Below are 15674 nucleotides of genomic sequence, written 5' to 3' on the forward strand. Positions count from 1 at the left end.
AATAATTGAAATTTGGTTCAATTATAAATTTATATTTAGTCCATGCAGAAAATATAATTATTTTTGTGAACTTCACTTGAATGAATTTTTCGATATTAAATAGGATTCGATTGCTAAACGGGGCTCGGAATATCGATATTTTTTGCTACATTCATTTACGTAAACAGTGCGTGCTCAGCTAAAAATGTCAAGAAATTTGTTTCTGTCAATTACAAACTTTATAAAGCACCTGGAAACATTGTTTGTATCACATTGTGCACATACACCGGCTTTGGCTCATGCTTCAATTCAACACAACAACCACGACTCTTTAAAATTCCGTCTAAAGGATTTGGTAGATGATGGCATACTATGGGCTGTTCCCAAGCATCGACGAAGCGTGGAAAAGCGTTTAAAACGCAAGTTTGGATATCTCGAGTATGTCTGGAAGCCGCTTAGAATAAAGGCAAACCTGCGTTCCTGCCAGCATTGTGGACATAACCACGAGCTGGGACTATTGTGTCGTAAGTTGTGTCTAGGAATACTACAAAAAAATTGTTTTATAACTAATTATTTCTGCTATTAGCTCACTGCTACGAGAAAGTTCGTCAAGAAACTCAGCTTATGCAGGAGAAAATACAAGAACAGCTTAGTCTGGAACCCACCGAGCAAGATGTTGTTGTGTTGTACGAGGGCGAAAAATCAACCCAAACTGCTGACGAACTTAAAGGAAAACGCATAGTGGAAATGAAAAAGCCGCGCCCAATGTGGTTTACAAAGAACCTGTTGCAAAAATCCACACAGCAATTATCTGAAGCCAGGGAGGTCAAGCCATCCGATTTGGGCTAAGGCAACATCGCAATTATATCCAATAAACTTATTTTGTCAACAACATGCAACTTTTTTATTTTCCGTGAACTGCAACATATGTGTTCGTTTAAAAAATCCGTTACTGAAGTCTTGCGCACTCATTGGGCGTTTCCCTTCCATACGAATGCGCGAAACCTCTAATTGTGAGTCTTTGGCACAGCCAATAATTAATGCCTTACGTATGCGCTGATAGCTAAAACAACCGGGCTCCATAGATAAACAAAGTGGTCGCTCAGGCAGTTTTACATCCAAGACTTGTACTTGCTTGTCAAGAAATCTTGTAGTTAAGCTCTTAAATCCATATAGTGCTCGATGCCGGGCATACAGCTCCGTTGCACTATGTTTTGACCAGATGATTTCTGCAATATGCGGGGATATTTTGGGTGCTATTCAAAGGAAACGTTATTGCATACAAAATTATTTACGTATTTTATTTACCGTAGGTAGCAATCTTGTCGTCTTGCGGTTGAGCATTTAAAAGTTTTTCAGACAAGTTCTTTATTGTATCCACAAGCAGATCGGCTCCTAAATGAGAAAGTGCTGTATGGAGCTCTGGCATATAAACATCAGGTTTAATGGAAAACTCTCTCTGGGCTAATAACTAAAAAATGGTTGGAATTTTAGTTAAAATAGGTTGCATTCTACTTACGGGACCAACATCAAAATGATGTGGATGAATCTGCATTATTGAAACACCCGTTTTCGTATCACCTTCCATAATAGCGTAAATTATGGGTGCGGCTCCACGCCAGCGGGGCAAAAGACTAGCATGGGCATTTATCATACCGCTTGGAAAAGCACTTATGAGATACGAGGGTATCATATGACCAAAGGATACCACCACACCCAGGTCATACGTTAAACATTGTTCCACTGTAACCGGCCAGCGATAAAGGGGAAGTCTTTGATGTTCCGCATAGCTTCGCACACAGTTGGCCGGGCTCTTGAAGGAGGTGACAACGCCGATTTCCAAATTTTGTTTTTGTAACATTTGTAAACTAGGCAGGGAAAAGTTGTCGGTTCCGAAAAACAATACTTTGGGAGCCGTTGATTGCTTTATTGCATAACATCTCATACTATTCGTGCATACATGTTGCAGTAATTTTCTTTTACGTCTAAAAAAAAAATTAAATAAAAGACTGAAGTGCAGCATTACCACAGCTGTTAAATTTTATAATAGGCAACCATGTTTATCAACAAGCGATAAAATTGATCGACTGTTAATAATATATTCAAGCTCTGGTCAAATTTCGCAGGTCTTTGAGGATATTCTGCAGGAAATGTATTCTGTTTGCTGTAAAACCAATCCCAAATATAAATTAATAAATAAATTTAAAAAGGCTACGTTCAACGTTAACAGAGTATATCGAAAAATGTATGTATGTATATACGCTCTTGACTATATCGATATATATTCGTCATTGGGAAAAATAAAAACTTTTACGCTGTCCAAAAGGAATCTATTCAAATCTGAACAATTAACATATTTCTGTTTCGGTGCTTAGCTGCTCGTTATGGAACCACAGACTGCCATTATTAGATCAACATCCAGCTGCAGCTCGAGTGCGTCTTCCAGTGACAAGATGAATTACGCACTGCAAGTAGCTTTGCAAACAATGAAAGAGCGTTGTATACAGCTGCAACAGCGTGTGTCGAGTATGGAAGAGGAGAACCAACGACTGCGAGATGAATCTCATATAAAACAGGTTCCAATTGTTGGCAGTAATAATGTGTTATTATTGCAATCACAAGTAGACGAACTGCAACGGCAAAAAGAGCAGCTGTTGGAGCAGATCAGTATGGTGTCTGATGAGAACCGTAGACTTTGGTCGAGTCTTTCGAAAATATCTAAAGATCAGCCACATGCAACAGAAGATGTTTATACAATAAATAGTACCGCCAGTCCCTTAATTGCTACCAATCAGAACCTAATCCGCTCTAAGACATTTACACAGCACTCGCCAAATCCACACTTGCGTCAAAAGGTAATTACAGACGTAAGTTTTGAAGAGATAGTACTAGCTGACTTTGAGACGAACAAAGCGAAAATTGGCTATCCCTGTGAGCTAAACGTATACGACGCAAGTAACGTAAGCGAGACGGATAACAACTTTGATGCCAAGCACTGCATGGAAGGTTTGCAGGATCTGCGCCGTGAGGCGATGAAACAGCAACAGGAATTAAACTCGGCGATTACAAAGATTGGGGCGCGCATTGGTAAAAAAAAAAGAGTTATATTGAATGGTATTCAACAAATTTTTATATTGTAGTCCTTCAGCCCTGTCCTGATTGTGCACAGAAAACGGCGAACAAGCCAGAAATGGCTGATAAGAGCTTAGAGACCGAGGAGAGCCTGAGCAACGAACCCAAAAAATATCACAGCGTGAGCAATATTAACATCGAGCACGAAATATTAAATGATCGGCTGTCAACAGAAACTGTTCTGCCAGACCATCGGCTTAGTATAATACAAGATAAAATGAATGCTGATTCTATCGATAAAACATGCCCTATGTGCGGAAAGCTGTACTCTAGCCAAGTTTCTTTTAAGGCTTTCCAAGAACATGTGGAGATGCACTTTATTGATGAGCCGTTGGAAGCGGAAGCGAGCATAGATCGCCAATTCGAATTCATTTCACATGCCGTTGGTGATTTTTGACAAATTATGCCGATATTTGATCTACTCGGCTAAGATGAATAGATGTATGATATGTAAGAAAGTTGTATCTTAATATAAAATTATTAATAAGAACCGTTAGGAAATAAGAAAAAAAATGTTGAGCCAAATCAACTACATCAACAGTAATTGATGAATTATGCATATTTAGATATACAAGTATTGGTACCCTCATCTTTGAACTTTCTACGGACCTAAAATCAAAAGTAAAAAGCTTTCGTCAATGCCAAAAATTTCCATAAGAATTGGAGATATACCGTAATGAAAGAAACTGAATAGAGTTCAAAGAACAACTTAATTTTACATATAAAATTGGCAATAAACATATGTTTTATTACAGTATAACTTACAGTGGCTTTCTACTTTTATATAAATCAATCATGGTGTAATATTCTGCTATAACAAATCTTCAGAGAATATAAGCAATTAAGAGCTACATCCTAGTTTAGATAACACACAAAGCATTTTGACTTTGATCTTATGCTGTGTGTACGCAAAGATTATAGAATTCTTTTATAATCGTTTGGGCAAGGTAACTTGTAACGCTAACTTATTTAGCATAATTAATAACAGAATGAGAGAGGCATTTAGAGAAAGTAAAACCGAAGCTTATAAAAAATATCGGTTAACTTTAATCTTAACCGATGCTAGTGACAAGTTGTATGAATAATTTAATAAAAATTAATAATAAGAGTCCACAAAAAACCAAAAGTTTTACCTTAGCGTAAGTCTAAATTAGCATAAGAATAAGAATGGGGCAGAATAAAAACGATTCTCATATGCAAATGTGGAGAAAAGAAAAATATTAAAAACATAGGTACCCAACAAAATGTAATTTATTACTAAATAGTATTACCAAGAGCACGTACAATGGAACGCCTTGTGTATTCAACCAAATAAAATTTAGAACTGGAGTTAGTATGTATGTATGTCAATAATATAATTCATAATAGAATTTCCATACATACAGGGTGTTGAATAAACTTTTGTCAAGCCCTTGTAGCCTATGATCTCATATCTATCTTGTAGTATTTTCGATAGTTAAAAAATGCAGATGTCCTAATTAGAAAAAGGCATTATGAAGCTTTGTTGGCAGCATGAGACAGATACAGCAACAGCGATCTCGTCTTCAACGCAATAATTCCCGCTGAGCAGTGTTATAAAAACCTTACTGTGACTTCTGAGCCCACTCAGTCGGGTTAAAGCTGTGTTCGAAGCAGTTCAGGCGACTACTATTTTTTTGATTCAATTAGTTTGGTTTAAACACTTGTTAAGATGGTGCATGCGGATCTTTTTCAAAAACTCTTTCTTTTATTGCCGCTTGCGTACCAAAAACCAGAAATTAATGGTAATTAAAAATAAGTATTTGAACATGCCAATAAGAAAAATATAATTGAATGAAGAAAGGTGAAGAACTTAATTATATTTTCTATAAACGAATTTAAAGCCTTCATTTTAATGATATTTCAGATGTTGATGGCAGCGTGAATTCAGATTGGAACTTTGAGCAAAATGGAGCAGACTGGGAAGGAACATGCGCTACTGGTCTCCGACAAAGCCCAATTAGACTGTCCGTTGAAAGTGTAAGAAAGAAAAAATAAATGCACTTATTACAAATAATTTTCGAGTGCATAAGAATTTCAAGAATTTCTATAACATGAGTAAAACTACTGTAGTACCCACATCAATGATCTGTGAGGTAAACATTTAGTAGTAAATCAAAATTGCAACATGTCTTTTCATAAATACATGTATGTCTCGTAAAAGCCGCAGACATAAGCTTTAGTTTCCGCTGCTGGAGTTGACAGTTAATTTGATAAACGCTACTTGATGGAAATAGTACATGAAATTACTTCCTACCGCTCCAATTTACATTACATAATTTTTCTACTTTTATTGCTTTCAGTTGCTAGCCCAATTTGCGTTACAATCAAGGCAGGCGCTGCTTTTCAATTTTCACGCATCTGTGGATTATCTTAAATTATTAATATGATATGTACATATATGATACATATTATACTAAACTACTAAACTAGATTATGACCTGCGCCATTTTAAACCTAATCATAAACTTTCTCTATTAACATATTTGAATTTAAATATTTAATTATTTTTTATTAAGTCACTTATTATGCCGCTGCCTCGAATATTTTTTGGGAATTATGACGTCAAACTAGAACGACCATTAACTTTAGTTAACAAAGGATACACTGGTAAGTTTAACTTTATGCTTGAGCCTTTTATTTTTTATGAGTGCTCATATAATTTATGTACTTCAGCTGACATGGTTATACCGGAAACTGTAAACGGTCAGAAACCTTTTATTACTGGGGGTCTTCTTAAAGGTGAATATGTAGCTGAAGGTATACATTTCCATTGGGGTTCCCCCGTGTCAACAGGAGCAGAGCATACAATAAATAGAAGACGTTTTGACATTGAGATGCATATTGTACATCGTAATAGGCGTTACAGCGATGTAACAGAAGCCTTAAACCATCCTGATGGTATTGCCGTACTTGGTGTAATGTTTAAGGTCAAAGAGGTAACCGAATATTTTATGTATTAATAGTTACGATGAAAATTATATAAATTTATTACCTAATTTTAGCGTCCAAATCGAATTTTTCCTGGATTGAAAAAACTTTTTGGTGTGCTTCCAAATGTTGTTGATTACAATTCCGCATCGGAGCTACCGGGCTCAATCACGCTGGGCCAATTGCTCGGGGATTTAAACACACGAGAATATTACACCTATAAAGGATCATTGACAACGCCGCAGTGTAACGAGGCTGTTACGTGGACAGTGTTTTCAAACCCCCTCCCCATATCCTACGCAGATGCATCCAAGTTGTGGCAGCTACTGGATTCCAATGGAAACTTTATAGGCAACAACTACCGTGAAGTTCAACGCCGTAACAATCGTCCTGTGTTTTATCGCACCAGTAAAAACTATATCTACGGTTAGAAAAAACAAGCTCTCATTTTAAATTATTATTTATGAATGTTTATTTGTTGCAAAATAAAACATATTTATGTTAGCATACATACTGCTTTCGAACTCTTAAATCAAATTATTTTATAAGCACAGTTATATTTCTATCGAAACGTATCTAAATTCTTAAAAGGCACATTAAGTAAATATTTTTCTTTTAATGCAATAAAAGCAAAAAAAAAAAACAATAAAATAAAACAAGTGGACAAATTATAGTTGGGTGCAACCAACTTTTATATACACTTTGACTCGAGCATCGCAGCAAACACACGCACGCACTCACAAACACATACACACAAAACAGTGTATAAAAATCAATAAATTACAAGAAAACATTAGTTTAACCAAAGATAAAGCAAAATATACAAAATAAAAAGTTGAGTTGCGGTCTACCAGTAGATTCTCCGCAAAAAACAAAACGCGTTTTGAACGTCGGTATCAAGTAAATTTCGCGTAGATGGACAGGTGTGCGGCTGTTTTATGACCGGGTTCGAAACTCATCGACAATTCTTTTATATTTATACACTTTGACATTTTTGTAAAAAATGGAAAAGGGTATTATGAAGTTGTGCAAGTGTATGTAACAGGGAGAAGAAGGGCGTGGTAGACTCTATAAAGTATATATATTCTTGATCAGCAAGACAAACTGAGTCGATATAGCCTGCCTGTCTGCATGTTTGAGCAACTGTGTTTATGAGTAGCTGCAGACACTCTTGACTCGAAGTCTGGACGCTTCCCAGACACTGGTTAGATCTGCGCAAAATGCTGCCCAGCCCTTTTAGGCCCTTCTACAATTTGTTTTACAAATACTTTATCTGAGGCGTTCTCTTTGTGTTCTTGGAAGGCAGATTGACTTGCTTCGCTTTCGCTGGATACGTGCCAATTATCTACAGTGAAAGAATCGTTGTTCATAAATCTATAACCTCTGCTTGGTTCTTATTGCGGAAGAGATTTGCGAGCAGTGTAATTATATTCTCATGTTCATAAGCCACAGTATGTGGATCGAATGAAGTCTGGAGTGATAATTAATCAATCTGCACCACTTTGAGCTTCTTCGATCGGCCTAGCATCTCCTTCCTCCGTCCCTCTGGGAATAATCGCCCTAACCCATTCCCATATTTAGCTGGCCTCGCTTACACAGGAGGTTACTCTTGGATTAATTACCAATTCTGATCCAATCTTTTCCATTTTCTTTGTAGCGGACCAGTCCTCTCGTGATGGTCAAGTCCTCTGTCTGACAGTCCTCATTCTGGTTCTTAATGTATGATTCTATCCGCCATCATTGCAGGTGGATCTTATGCCTCAATGGCCGTTCGCTCAGGAACCTTTGTTTGTGGCAATCCTTGTACTGGACCAAAGTTCACAAAGTTGTTGGGCTGTGTCTTTAAAAGATGCCTCGATGGCACAAGCCGTTCTTGCTACTGCATAATTGACAAGTTACGAGAGAATTCACAAAAAATCCACTAAATATATTTAAAAAAAAAAAAATTCATAGTGGTGAAATTTATTTTAATATTACGATTACAAAAAATCAGATATAATCCGAAAATCAGATATAATCCGAAATCACCACAATTTTTTAAAAGTAGCCGAGTTTTTTGACGACATTAGATTATATTCAATTATTTTAATTTTTTTGTTTTGATAACTGGGATATAGTTATGATCTCAAATACTATTACTGAAACCATGTAAATTTATTTATAGAAAATTTTTTATTTATTTATTTATTTAATTTTTGTAGGAGCAGTCACCAGCAAAAGAAAAAATTACATTATAGAGTATTTATATACAAAATAGGTAAAAATAAAGGTAATTTATAATTATATCTTTATTTTTAAAAACCTTAAATATTGGGAGTGTTAAACAGACCCAACATTTGTTTGGCAAGGATTGGGGGAAAAACCCAAAGGAAAACCCATCAGATCTGATAGTTAATTGTTATCATTTAAGTAGTTAAGTTTACACGACTTAGTAATTAAAACTCTGAGGTCTTGTGTTGATAACAGAATAAAGTTTATTATATCAGCACAGAGAACTCGAAGAGGCTCATGCAGTAAATAGTTGTTGTGCAAAAGTTAAGAGTTAAGGAGAACAAAAATTCGAGTATACCTAACAGGAACCGAGAAATTAAGTTGACCCACAAATATGAAGAATCAATTCCCCTTTAATTAATTTAATCATGAACATGACACCAAGCATGATTCGTCGATTAGTTAAAGATGGAAGATTAATTAAAAGTAGTCTACTAGAGTAAGATGGTAGATCAACACCTGGAACCCAGTTAAAGCCGAAAGCAAATAATACAAAATTTTTTTGAACAGATTCAATACTAATCTGGTGGTTCGAGAATTGTGGAGACCAAATACAAGATCCATATTCCAGAATCGGTCGAACAAGAGATATATAAAGTAGTTTAGTTGTGTAAGGGTCATTAAATTCTTTAGCCCATCGTTTGATAAAGCCGAGAACTTGAATTGCCTTACTGACAGTTAAGGAAACATGTTTTTCAAACTTTCAGCTTACTATCAAGGAGAATACCCAGGTCATTAACCTCCGATAATCTGTTGAGAGGCAATTGATCCATGTAGTAGTTCACGATATGTGAGGCGAGTGTCTATGGAATAACTTTACATTTAGAGCAATTAAGTTTTAATAAATTATTTTTGCACCAATTAAAAAAGCAATCAAGATCGGTCTGCAAAAAAGTACTGCATGACATGTCTCTAAATGATAGACACAGCTTCAAATCATCAGCATACATCAAAATATTGGAATGCATAATGACTGAGGGAAGATCGTTAATAAATAGGTTAAAGAGCAAAGGACCAAGATGACTACCTTGAGGGACACCAGACGTTACGAATACTGGCTTGGAAACAGCCGACTTGAAAATCACCCTCTGAGTTCTGTTAGTTAAGTAATTGGAAATCCATTTCAGACAATTGTTTGGAAGTCCAATCAAGCTTAATTTATTAACTAGAAGACGGTGATTAACAGAGTCAAATGCTTTACTAAAGTCAGTATAAATAACAGCAGTCTGCATTTTGTTGTGAAAACCTTTGATTACCATTGACGAAAACTCAAGTAGATGGGTGGTAGTAGACTTATGTTTCACAAAACCATGTTGGTAAGGTGAAACAATTAAGCTGCTGAAATGCATTAATTGAGAAGTAAGAATTTTTTCAAAAAGTTGTAAAGTTGAGAATTTAACAAGTTAAAATTAGATTTAGCAGAAGAATAGCGCAAAAAATCAATACTATTCCCTGTACGTTTGTATCTTTTTAAAATAACGCGATTTTATATTTTTTAAATTAAAATCAAAACTCGAACTTTGCATCTAAGTTTCTTGTTTCGGGACTGGTTCATAATTACCATTGTGAAATATAGTAATAATCATAATTAACATTGTGAAAAATACTTTATAATGGGCTCTTACATTTGCTATCAGAATATACCAGCACAAATTACTGGTACAAATTACTTTTTAAATGGTTTTTGTTTTCTACATTTTGAAAATCACCTTAAAGTAAAATACATTAACATACCGTAATGAATATAACCTTTGACATATAAAATTGGAAGAGGGTATCAAGAAGTTGTCCAAATGTATGTAACTGGCAGAAGGAGGCGTATAGAGTATATGTAACTGAGACGATATAGCCATGTCAACCTGTCCGCCTGTAAAATAAACGACAATTCAGAGACTATAAGAGAAACTAAATTTGGAATGTAAGGTCTCCTATTTTCAAAGCAATTCGCTACGTATATTTTATGTATATGATTCCAACACCACCACAAATTAAAAAAAAAATATTTAAGCCCACAAGAAAAATCGGAAAATATCTGAAATAAATCACACAATAACTTTGTCATGATTTTTGATCGATTAGGAAATATTCACATTTTAATTTTCTATATAGACAGCGGGTGCTATTGCTCACTCGCCATGTAAACGGCAGCGTCGATGCGGGCGCTTCAGTTACAACGAGCTGTGAAACCATAGCTATTTCGTGTGGTTGCTGCGATACCTTAGTCAAAGTGTATATAAAAGATGGTAGCGCCCACGAGTAACTTTTATTTTTAATTTGTATAATATAGGTTGAATATAATAGTTATGGCATAGCTTTTATAAAAAAAATCAAAAAACTAATACCTATTTTCAAAGTTTATATAAATATGATAATTAAAAAAAAAATTCTTTTTATACTGGATAAAAAGGTTAGGCTTGCTTTCGATTACGCTGGGAAACTGCTTTTTTGAGCTACAATTTTTTCAAACTCATAACTGTTACTTAAGGTTCCTTATACAAACATGACAAAAATAATTAGAATTGTGATTGTCCCTTATAGTACCTATAGATGCTGTAGGTGTGTATATGTTATATGAAGTTTAATCCTTTTATTCTCGGTCAGCAGGACCAACTTTTACCTTTTTGAAAAAAAAATTGCTAATTGGTAAATTCATATAAAATAATACAGTGTGGCTAAAATCTCGTGAAATCATTTTGACAAAAGATCATGGGAGACCATAATAAATTTTTTATTGATATTTTGAATATTGCTTATTTTATACATTCGACATTTAACTTATGAATTCTTTTGGTGCGATAATTTTCGAGTAAAGAAGGGAGAAACTTGTTGCTACCAATAAATCTCTTGTTCAATCGAAGTACTTCCAGTCTACTTTGTTAAAATTATACGTTACGCTGGACAGCGAAAGCCTATTGAAAAACCAGAAATAACAGCTACGTGTAATAAAAAAAACATTGGTTACGATGGAAAAATGAGCTGGTTTAGGCAATAAGAACTGTAAGATTCTTTGTAATTACTATGCAAATTTTAATCTTAGCCAAGCCGGCGAACTGGCTGGAGAATTGAGGCAGAAAGGCCAGTTACTCTTATCAACCCGGAGGCTAATGAGTTCTAGGTTGGATGCATCTATAAAATGCGAATCGCGCTAAGCATATGCAGTCTTGCTGCAAACGCCACCTGGTGCATATCGCAAGCAAAAACAGAAATAATACACCACAATATGTTATTTTTAAACCATTGCAATGATGCGATTCCGTTCAGGTTGCTATTGCTGGCAATCCTGGGTTGCGCTTGTTCGCACGCGTATATTGGTTAGTTTAAATACTCATCATAAATATAAAATATACATAAACACAAAATTATCTATTTAATTACATATAGAATTGACCGAGGAGTACCTTAACGATATTAAAGCTGACGAAAAGGCTGAAGTAAAAGCTGGGGAATATAATTATGATCACCAGGGCGATGACTGGCAGGGTACATGCAAAGATGGCAATCGACAATCCCCAATTGATCTTATTTACGATGATGTGAGTAACCAAAAATTATTGCATTAGACTTTCCTTCTAATCCTATTTACTTGAAGGCTGTTGTTAGCTCAATACCACGCATTCGATTCAAGAACTACGATCGATCACTTCAGACGCCTCTAGTACTGGTTAATAATGGACACACTGGTAACTTATTGAATTTTATATGAATGTCTTATAGATTTAACATATTGAGTACGATCAGCCAATCTGGTATTGCCAGCAACCATTGGTGGGCAGCGTGCATCCATTTCTGGAGGATTGTTGCCCGGTATGTTCGAGGCACAGAGTGTACATTTACATTGGGGCTCTGCCTTGAGTAAAGGATCGGAGCATGCCATAAACTTTGAACGGTACGATATTGAAATGCATATTGTTCATAAAAATAGAAAATACGGAAGTATCAGTGAGGCTAGTGAGAATTGGGATGGTCTGGCAGTGCTAGGAGTTATGTTTAGATCAACAAGAAGACCGCTCTCAACACAATACGGACTGAACAAGATATTTAATCAATTACCGCGTATTACCCAATATCAATCGAATGCAACCATTCAAGGAGTTCTGACTGTCGGACAGCTGCTGGGCAACATTGTTACAGGAGAATTTTATTCATATAACGGTAAGTATAGCTTGGATGACATATAGGGAAAATTCATTTAGAAATTTAATACCCCAGGTTCATTAACTACACCTGACTGTGCTGAATCCGTAACATGGACTGTATTCAAAGATACAATCAATTATAGCGATCGTCAAATCCAAAAACTATGGAGCTTGAAAGACTCTCGTCAGCAACCTTTGATAAACAACTACCGAAGTCTGCAGGATGTATATAACAGGACCGTCTACTACCGATCCGTCAATTAGTTGAATTTCAGCTATTTGAAAAGATAAATAAAATTCACATAGGCAACTAAAATACTTGTTAGTTTCATTTGTTCTTTCATCTTCACAGAAACAACATCTAAAGCTTTGTAAATAAATTTCATATTTCACTCAAAATTCACAAATGAAATTTGTGCTGACAAAATTAACAAAAATATCGAGCTTCAACTATGATCAGCAAGGCAAGGACTGGCGTGTTCGTGACGGCAAGCAGCAGTCGCCAGTTCTATTAGACAAAGACAGAGTAATCTCTATAAACTGATTCATATTCAATGTATTTATTAAAGGTTTGATAGGCTATCATGTCGGACGCGCCTAAACTAAGCTTCCTCAACTATAACAAGATACTATCTGGTCCCTTGATTTTGAGGAACAATGGACATACTGTAACTATGCCTATTCCAACTACTGTCGATGGAACTCAACCTGCTGTTTGTGGCTGCAAGCTGGAATGCGTCTATAAGGCTGTGCAGCTTCATTTTCATTGGGGTTCTAGTGGCTATAAAGGCTCCGAACATGTTGTTAACTCACTCCGGCAAGACTGCGAATTACACATTCTGCATCAGAATGCTGCGTATGAAAATCAAAAGGCTGCTTTAAAATCTCCAGATGGGTTTGTAGTATTGGGCATACAGCTTAGGTCAACGTCGGTGAGTAAGGGCTATATATACAGAGTTCTAAATTTAAACTTGTTGCTCGTCAAGAGTCTTAAAATCAATGGACATGCGCTTAACAAAGTATGTAGTAAGGTAAGTTCAATAATAGAGGCTGGTAAAGCTACAGCATTGAAAGGCGACTTTCGGTTAAGAGACATATTGGCTGGCATCGACCGGCGAGAGTTCTTTACTTACGACGGTTGGTAATACAAATGTGATTTATTTTTAATTTTTGAAAGATGTAATTTTTTTTTTTTTCTTAGGTTCGTTAACTACACCACCGTGCACTGAATCAGTGAAGTGGTTTGTTTTTCAAACCCCTATTGATATGTCTGCAAAACATGTAAGTTTACAATCAATAGCTTTTACTTTTAGCTGATAAAATCTTAATACATACATACAAGTTGCAAAACTTCTGGCAATTGAAGGACAGTCGTGGCAAACCTTTATTGAATAATTACCGTAAACTACATTCGCTTCATAATCGAAAAGTTTTTCTGCGCATTCCTTTTACGCGCCAGTAAATTTAAATTTGAAAAATGTAAAAGTCAATGTGCTGGAATGATACTCTCAAACTTCAATAACATACTTTTAAAACCGCTGAGTTTTACAATTAACGTTGCAGTTACTTAAAATTGTTATTTTAAACGTAAAAAGTAGTTATAAATGGTCGATAATGGAAAACGAGAATCATTTTGCAGACAATAAGTTGCCCATTGTATACTCTAAGCGTTATGCAGTACACTTTGCTGGTCTGGAGAAATTGCATCCATTTGACTCATCTAAGGGAAAACATATACAACAGGTGATTGTCATTAATTCAGATTTCAGCTGCGCTAATATGTTATTATATTTAGCTATTGTGTGCAGAGCTATCGCTGGAGAATGGCGATTTCTACGAGACTACTGAGATTACCAAAGAGCAATTGCTGCAAGTGCACACTCACAAGTATTTAAAGTCGCTCAGGTGGAGCATAAATGTTGCATCCATTGCGGAGATTCCGGCCTTGGTTTTTGTTCCTAATTTTACACTGCAGAAAAAATATTTGCGTCCCATGCGCTACCAAGCCGCCGGGTCAATATTAGCCGGCAAGCTGGCTATGGAGTACGGTTGGGCAATAAACTTAGGCGGTGGATTTCATCATTGCTGCTCTTACAAAGGAGGCGGCTTTTCACCTTATGCAGACATCAGCCTATTAATATTGCGCCTATTCGAGGCGGAGCAATCTAAGGTTCAGCGTGCTATGATTGTCGACCTGGATGCCCACCAAGGAAATGGGCACGAGCGGGATTTCAAAAACGTTGAGGACGTATACATTTTGGATATGTACAACGCGTTCATATACCCACGAGATCACGATGCCAAACTAACCATACGCTGTGCTGTGGAATTGAATCACCTTACCAAAGACGTCTACTATCTCAAGCAACTAAAACGTTCCCTGATGAGAGCCCTAAGCGAATTCAAGCCTAATATAATTATTTATAATGCTGGTACGGATGTGCTTGCAGGCGATCCGCTAGGCAACTTATCCCTTACGCCTGAAGGTGTATTAGAACGCGATTGCTTGGTCTTTAGCACGTTTCGTTCACTAGGCATTCCTGTAGTAATGCTCCTCAGCGGTGGTTATATGAAATCCTCAAGTCGCGTCATTGCCGACTCAATCGTCAATTTGCAGCGACAAGGCTGGCTAGGAGCTAAATGCCCTAAAAATTCGAATCTTTAAAATGATTACTACAAAGAGTCCGAGGAAAATTTAGGAATTGGAAGTACTTTAAATAATAATGGGCTGTTGATTTTCTTATCGAAGAAACATTCTTCAAATTCAGAATCTAGCTTTCTAAGAATACCTCTCCTCTTGGAGAGTTTCTTAACTATGGGTCTAAAAGTAAGTCTTAGAGAAGCCTAATAGCAAACTGTTTCACATTACATAAAAACAAAAGCTTTTAATTATAACAGGCCTTTTAAATTGTTTTAATTTATAAGTAGATATTTGTGGCTTATACAAGTTATGTCCGCTTCTTCAATGAGAGTGTCGATCAAGAGATACAAGGACCAGAGCTTCGATAGGTAACTACCGCTATAACCCCTAACTACCACCCTAAAATATTTAAGATACGCTTTAAAAACTTCATTGATATAGTCCTAAACTTTCTTAGTAAATAGAATCTTAAAATTTATTTTAGATTACAAATTTAGGGTATGCTTCTTACCTCGTATCTCACGCGAACAAATTGACCCATCCTATTATAAATATTTACTACATAT

At 36.0% G+C, this 15674-nt stretch overlaps 7 protein-coding genes across 9 annotated transcripts; 6 read left to right on the forward strand and 1 right to left on the reverse strand.

Annotated features, from left to right (window-relative positions):
- Positions 1-146: 146 nt before the first annotated feature.
- On the forward strand, positions 147-886 carry LOC108601931 (39S ribosomal protein L32, mitochondrial). The gene is made up of 2 exons (XM_017989909.1): positions 147-503; positions 566-886. The coding sequence occupies exons 1-2, from the start codon at positions 185-187 to the stop codon at positions 826-828; spliced, it is 582 nt and encodes a 193-aa protein (XP_017845398.1). The 5' UTR covers positions 147-184; the 3' UTR covers positions 829-886.
- LOC108601930 (methionyl-tRNA formyltransferase, mitochondrial) lies at positions 863-2009 on the reverse strand. Of its 2 annotated transcripts, none has more exons than XM_017989908.2 (3): positions 1499-2009; positions 1288-1450; positions 863-1208 (listed from the first exon to the last, which is right to left on the reverse strand). In XM_017989908.2, the coding sequence occupies exons 1-3, from the start codon at positions 2000-2002 to the stop codon at positions 865-867; spliced, it is 1011 nt and encodes a 336-aa protein (XP_017845397.1). In that variant the 5' UTR covers positions 2003-2009; the 3' UTR covers positions 863-864. The 2 variants fall into 2 exon arrangements, with proteins under 2 accessions (XP_017845397.1, XP_017845396.1); XM_017989907.2 differs by having other exon boundaries at positions 863-1235; positions 1499-2008.
- A 255-nt stretch (positions 2010-2264) lies between these two features.
- On the forward strand, positions 2265-3862 carry LOC108602167 (protein spindle-F). Its single transcript, XM_017990200.2, has 2 exons — positions 2265-3066; positions 3120-3862. The coding sequence occupies exons 1-2, from the start codon at positions 2364-2366 to the stop codon at positions 3506-3508; spliced, it is 1092 nt and encodes a 363-aa protein (XP_017845689.1). The 5' UTR covers positions 2265-2363; the 3' UTR covers positions 3509-3862.
- A 1776-nt stretch (positions 3863-5638) lies between these two features.
- LOC108602578 (carbonic anhydrase 15) lies at positions 5639-6549 on the forward strand. The gene is made up of 3 exons (XM_017990716.2): positions 5639-5739; positions 5806-6068; positions 6135-6549. Exons 1-3 carry the CDS (start codon positions 5658-5660, stop codon positions 6489-6491), a joined length of 702 nt encoding a protein of 233 aa, XP_017846205.1. The 5' UTR covers positions 5639-5657; the 3' UTR covers positions 6492-6549.
- A 4959-nt stretch (positions 6550-11508) lies between these two features.
- Positions 11509-12810, forward strand: LOC108603998 (carbonic anhydrase 2). The gene is made up of 5 exons (XM_017993232.1): positions 11509-11642; positions 11713-11864; positions 11921-12011; positions 12070-12483; positions 12541-12810. Exons 1-5 carry the CDS (start codon positions 11552-11554, stop codon positions 12729-12731), a joined length of 939 nt encoding a protein of 312 aa, XP_017848721.1. The 5' UTR covers positions 11509-11551; the 3' UTR covers positions 12732-12810.
- Positions 12811-12826: 16 nt separating this feature from the next.
- LOC108603999 (putative carbonic anhydrase 3) lies at positions 12827-14018 on the forward strand. Of its 2 annotated transcripts, XM_017993234.2 has the most exons (5): positions 12828-12993; positions 13046-13399; positions 13454-13604; positions 13669-13748; positions 13810-14018. In XM_017993234.2, exons 1-5 carry the CDS (start codon positions 12874-12876, stop codon positions 13927-13929), a joined length of 825 nt encoding a protein of 274 aa, XP_017848723.1. In that variant the 5' UTR covers positions 12828-12873; the 3' UTR covers positions 13930-14018. The 2 variants fall into 2 exon arrangements, with proteins under 2 accessions (XP_017848724.1, XP_017848723.1); XM_017993235.2 differs by lacking the exon at positions 13810-14018 and having other exon boundaries at positions 12827-12993; positions 13454-13608; positions 13669-13728.
- Positions 13973-15568, forward strand: LOC108603997 (histone deacetylase 11). Its single transcript, XM_017993231.2, has 2 exons — positions 13973-14210; positions 14263-15568. The coding sequence occupies exons 1-2, from the start codon at positions 14082-14084 to the stop codon at positions 15130-15132; spliced, it is 999 nt and encodes a 332-aa protein (XP_017848720.1). The 5' UTR covers positions 13973-14081; the 3' UTR covers positions 15133-15568.
- The last annotated feature ends 106 nt before the right edge of the window (positions 15569-15674 follow it).

This window comes from Drosophila busckii, unplaced genomic scaffold (assembly GCF_011750605.1).
Source record: "Drosophila busckii strain San Diego stock center, stock number 13000-0081.31 unplaced genomic scaffold, ASM1175060v1 hic_scaffold_35, whole genome shotgun sequence".
Classification (NCBI taxonomy): Eukaryota; Metazoa; Arthropoda; class Insecta; order Diptera; family Drosophilidae; genus Drosophila; species Drosophila busckii.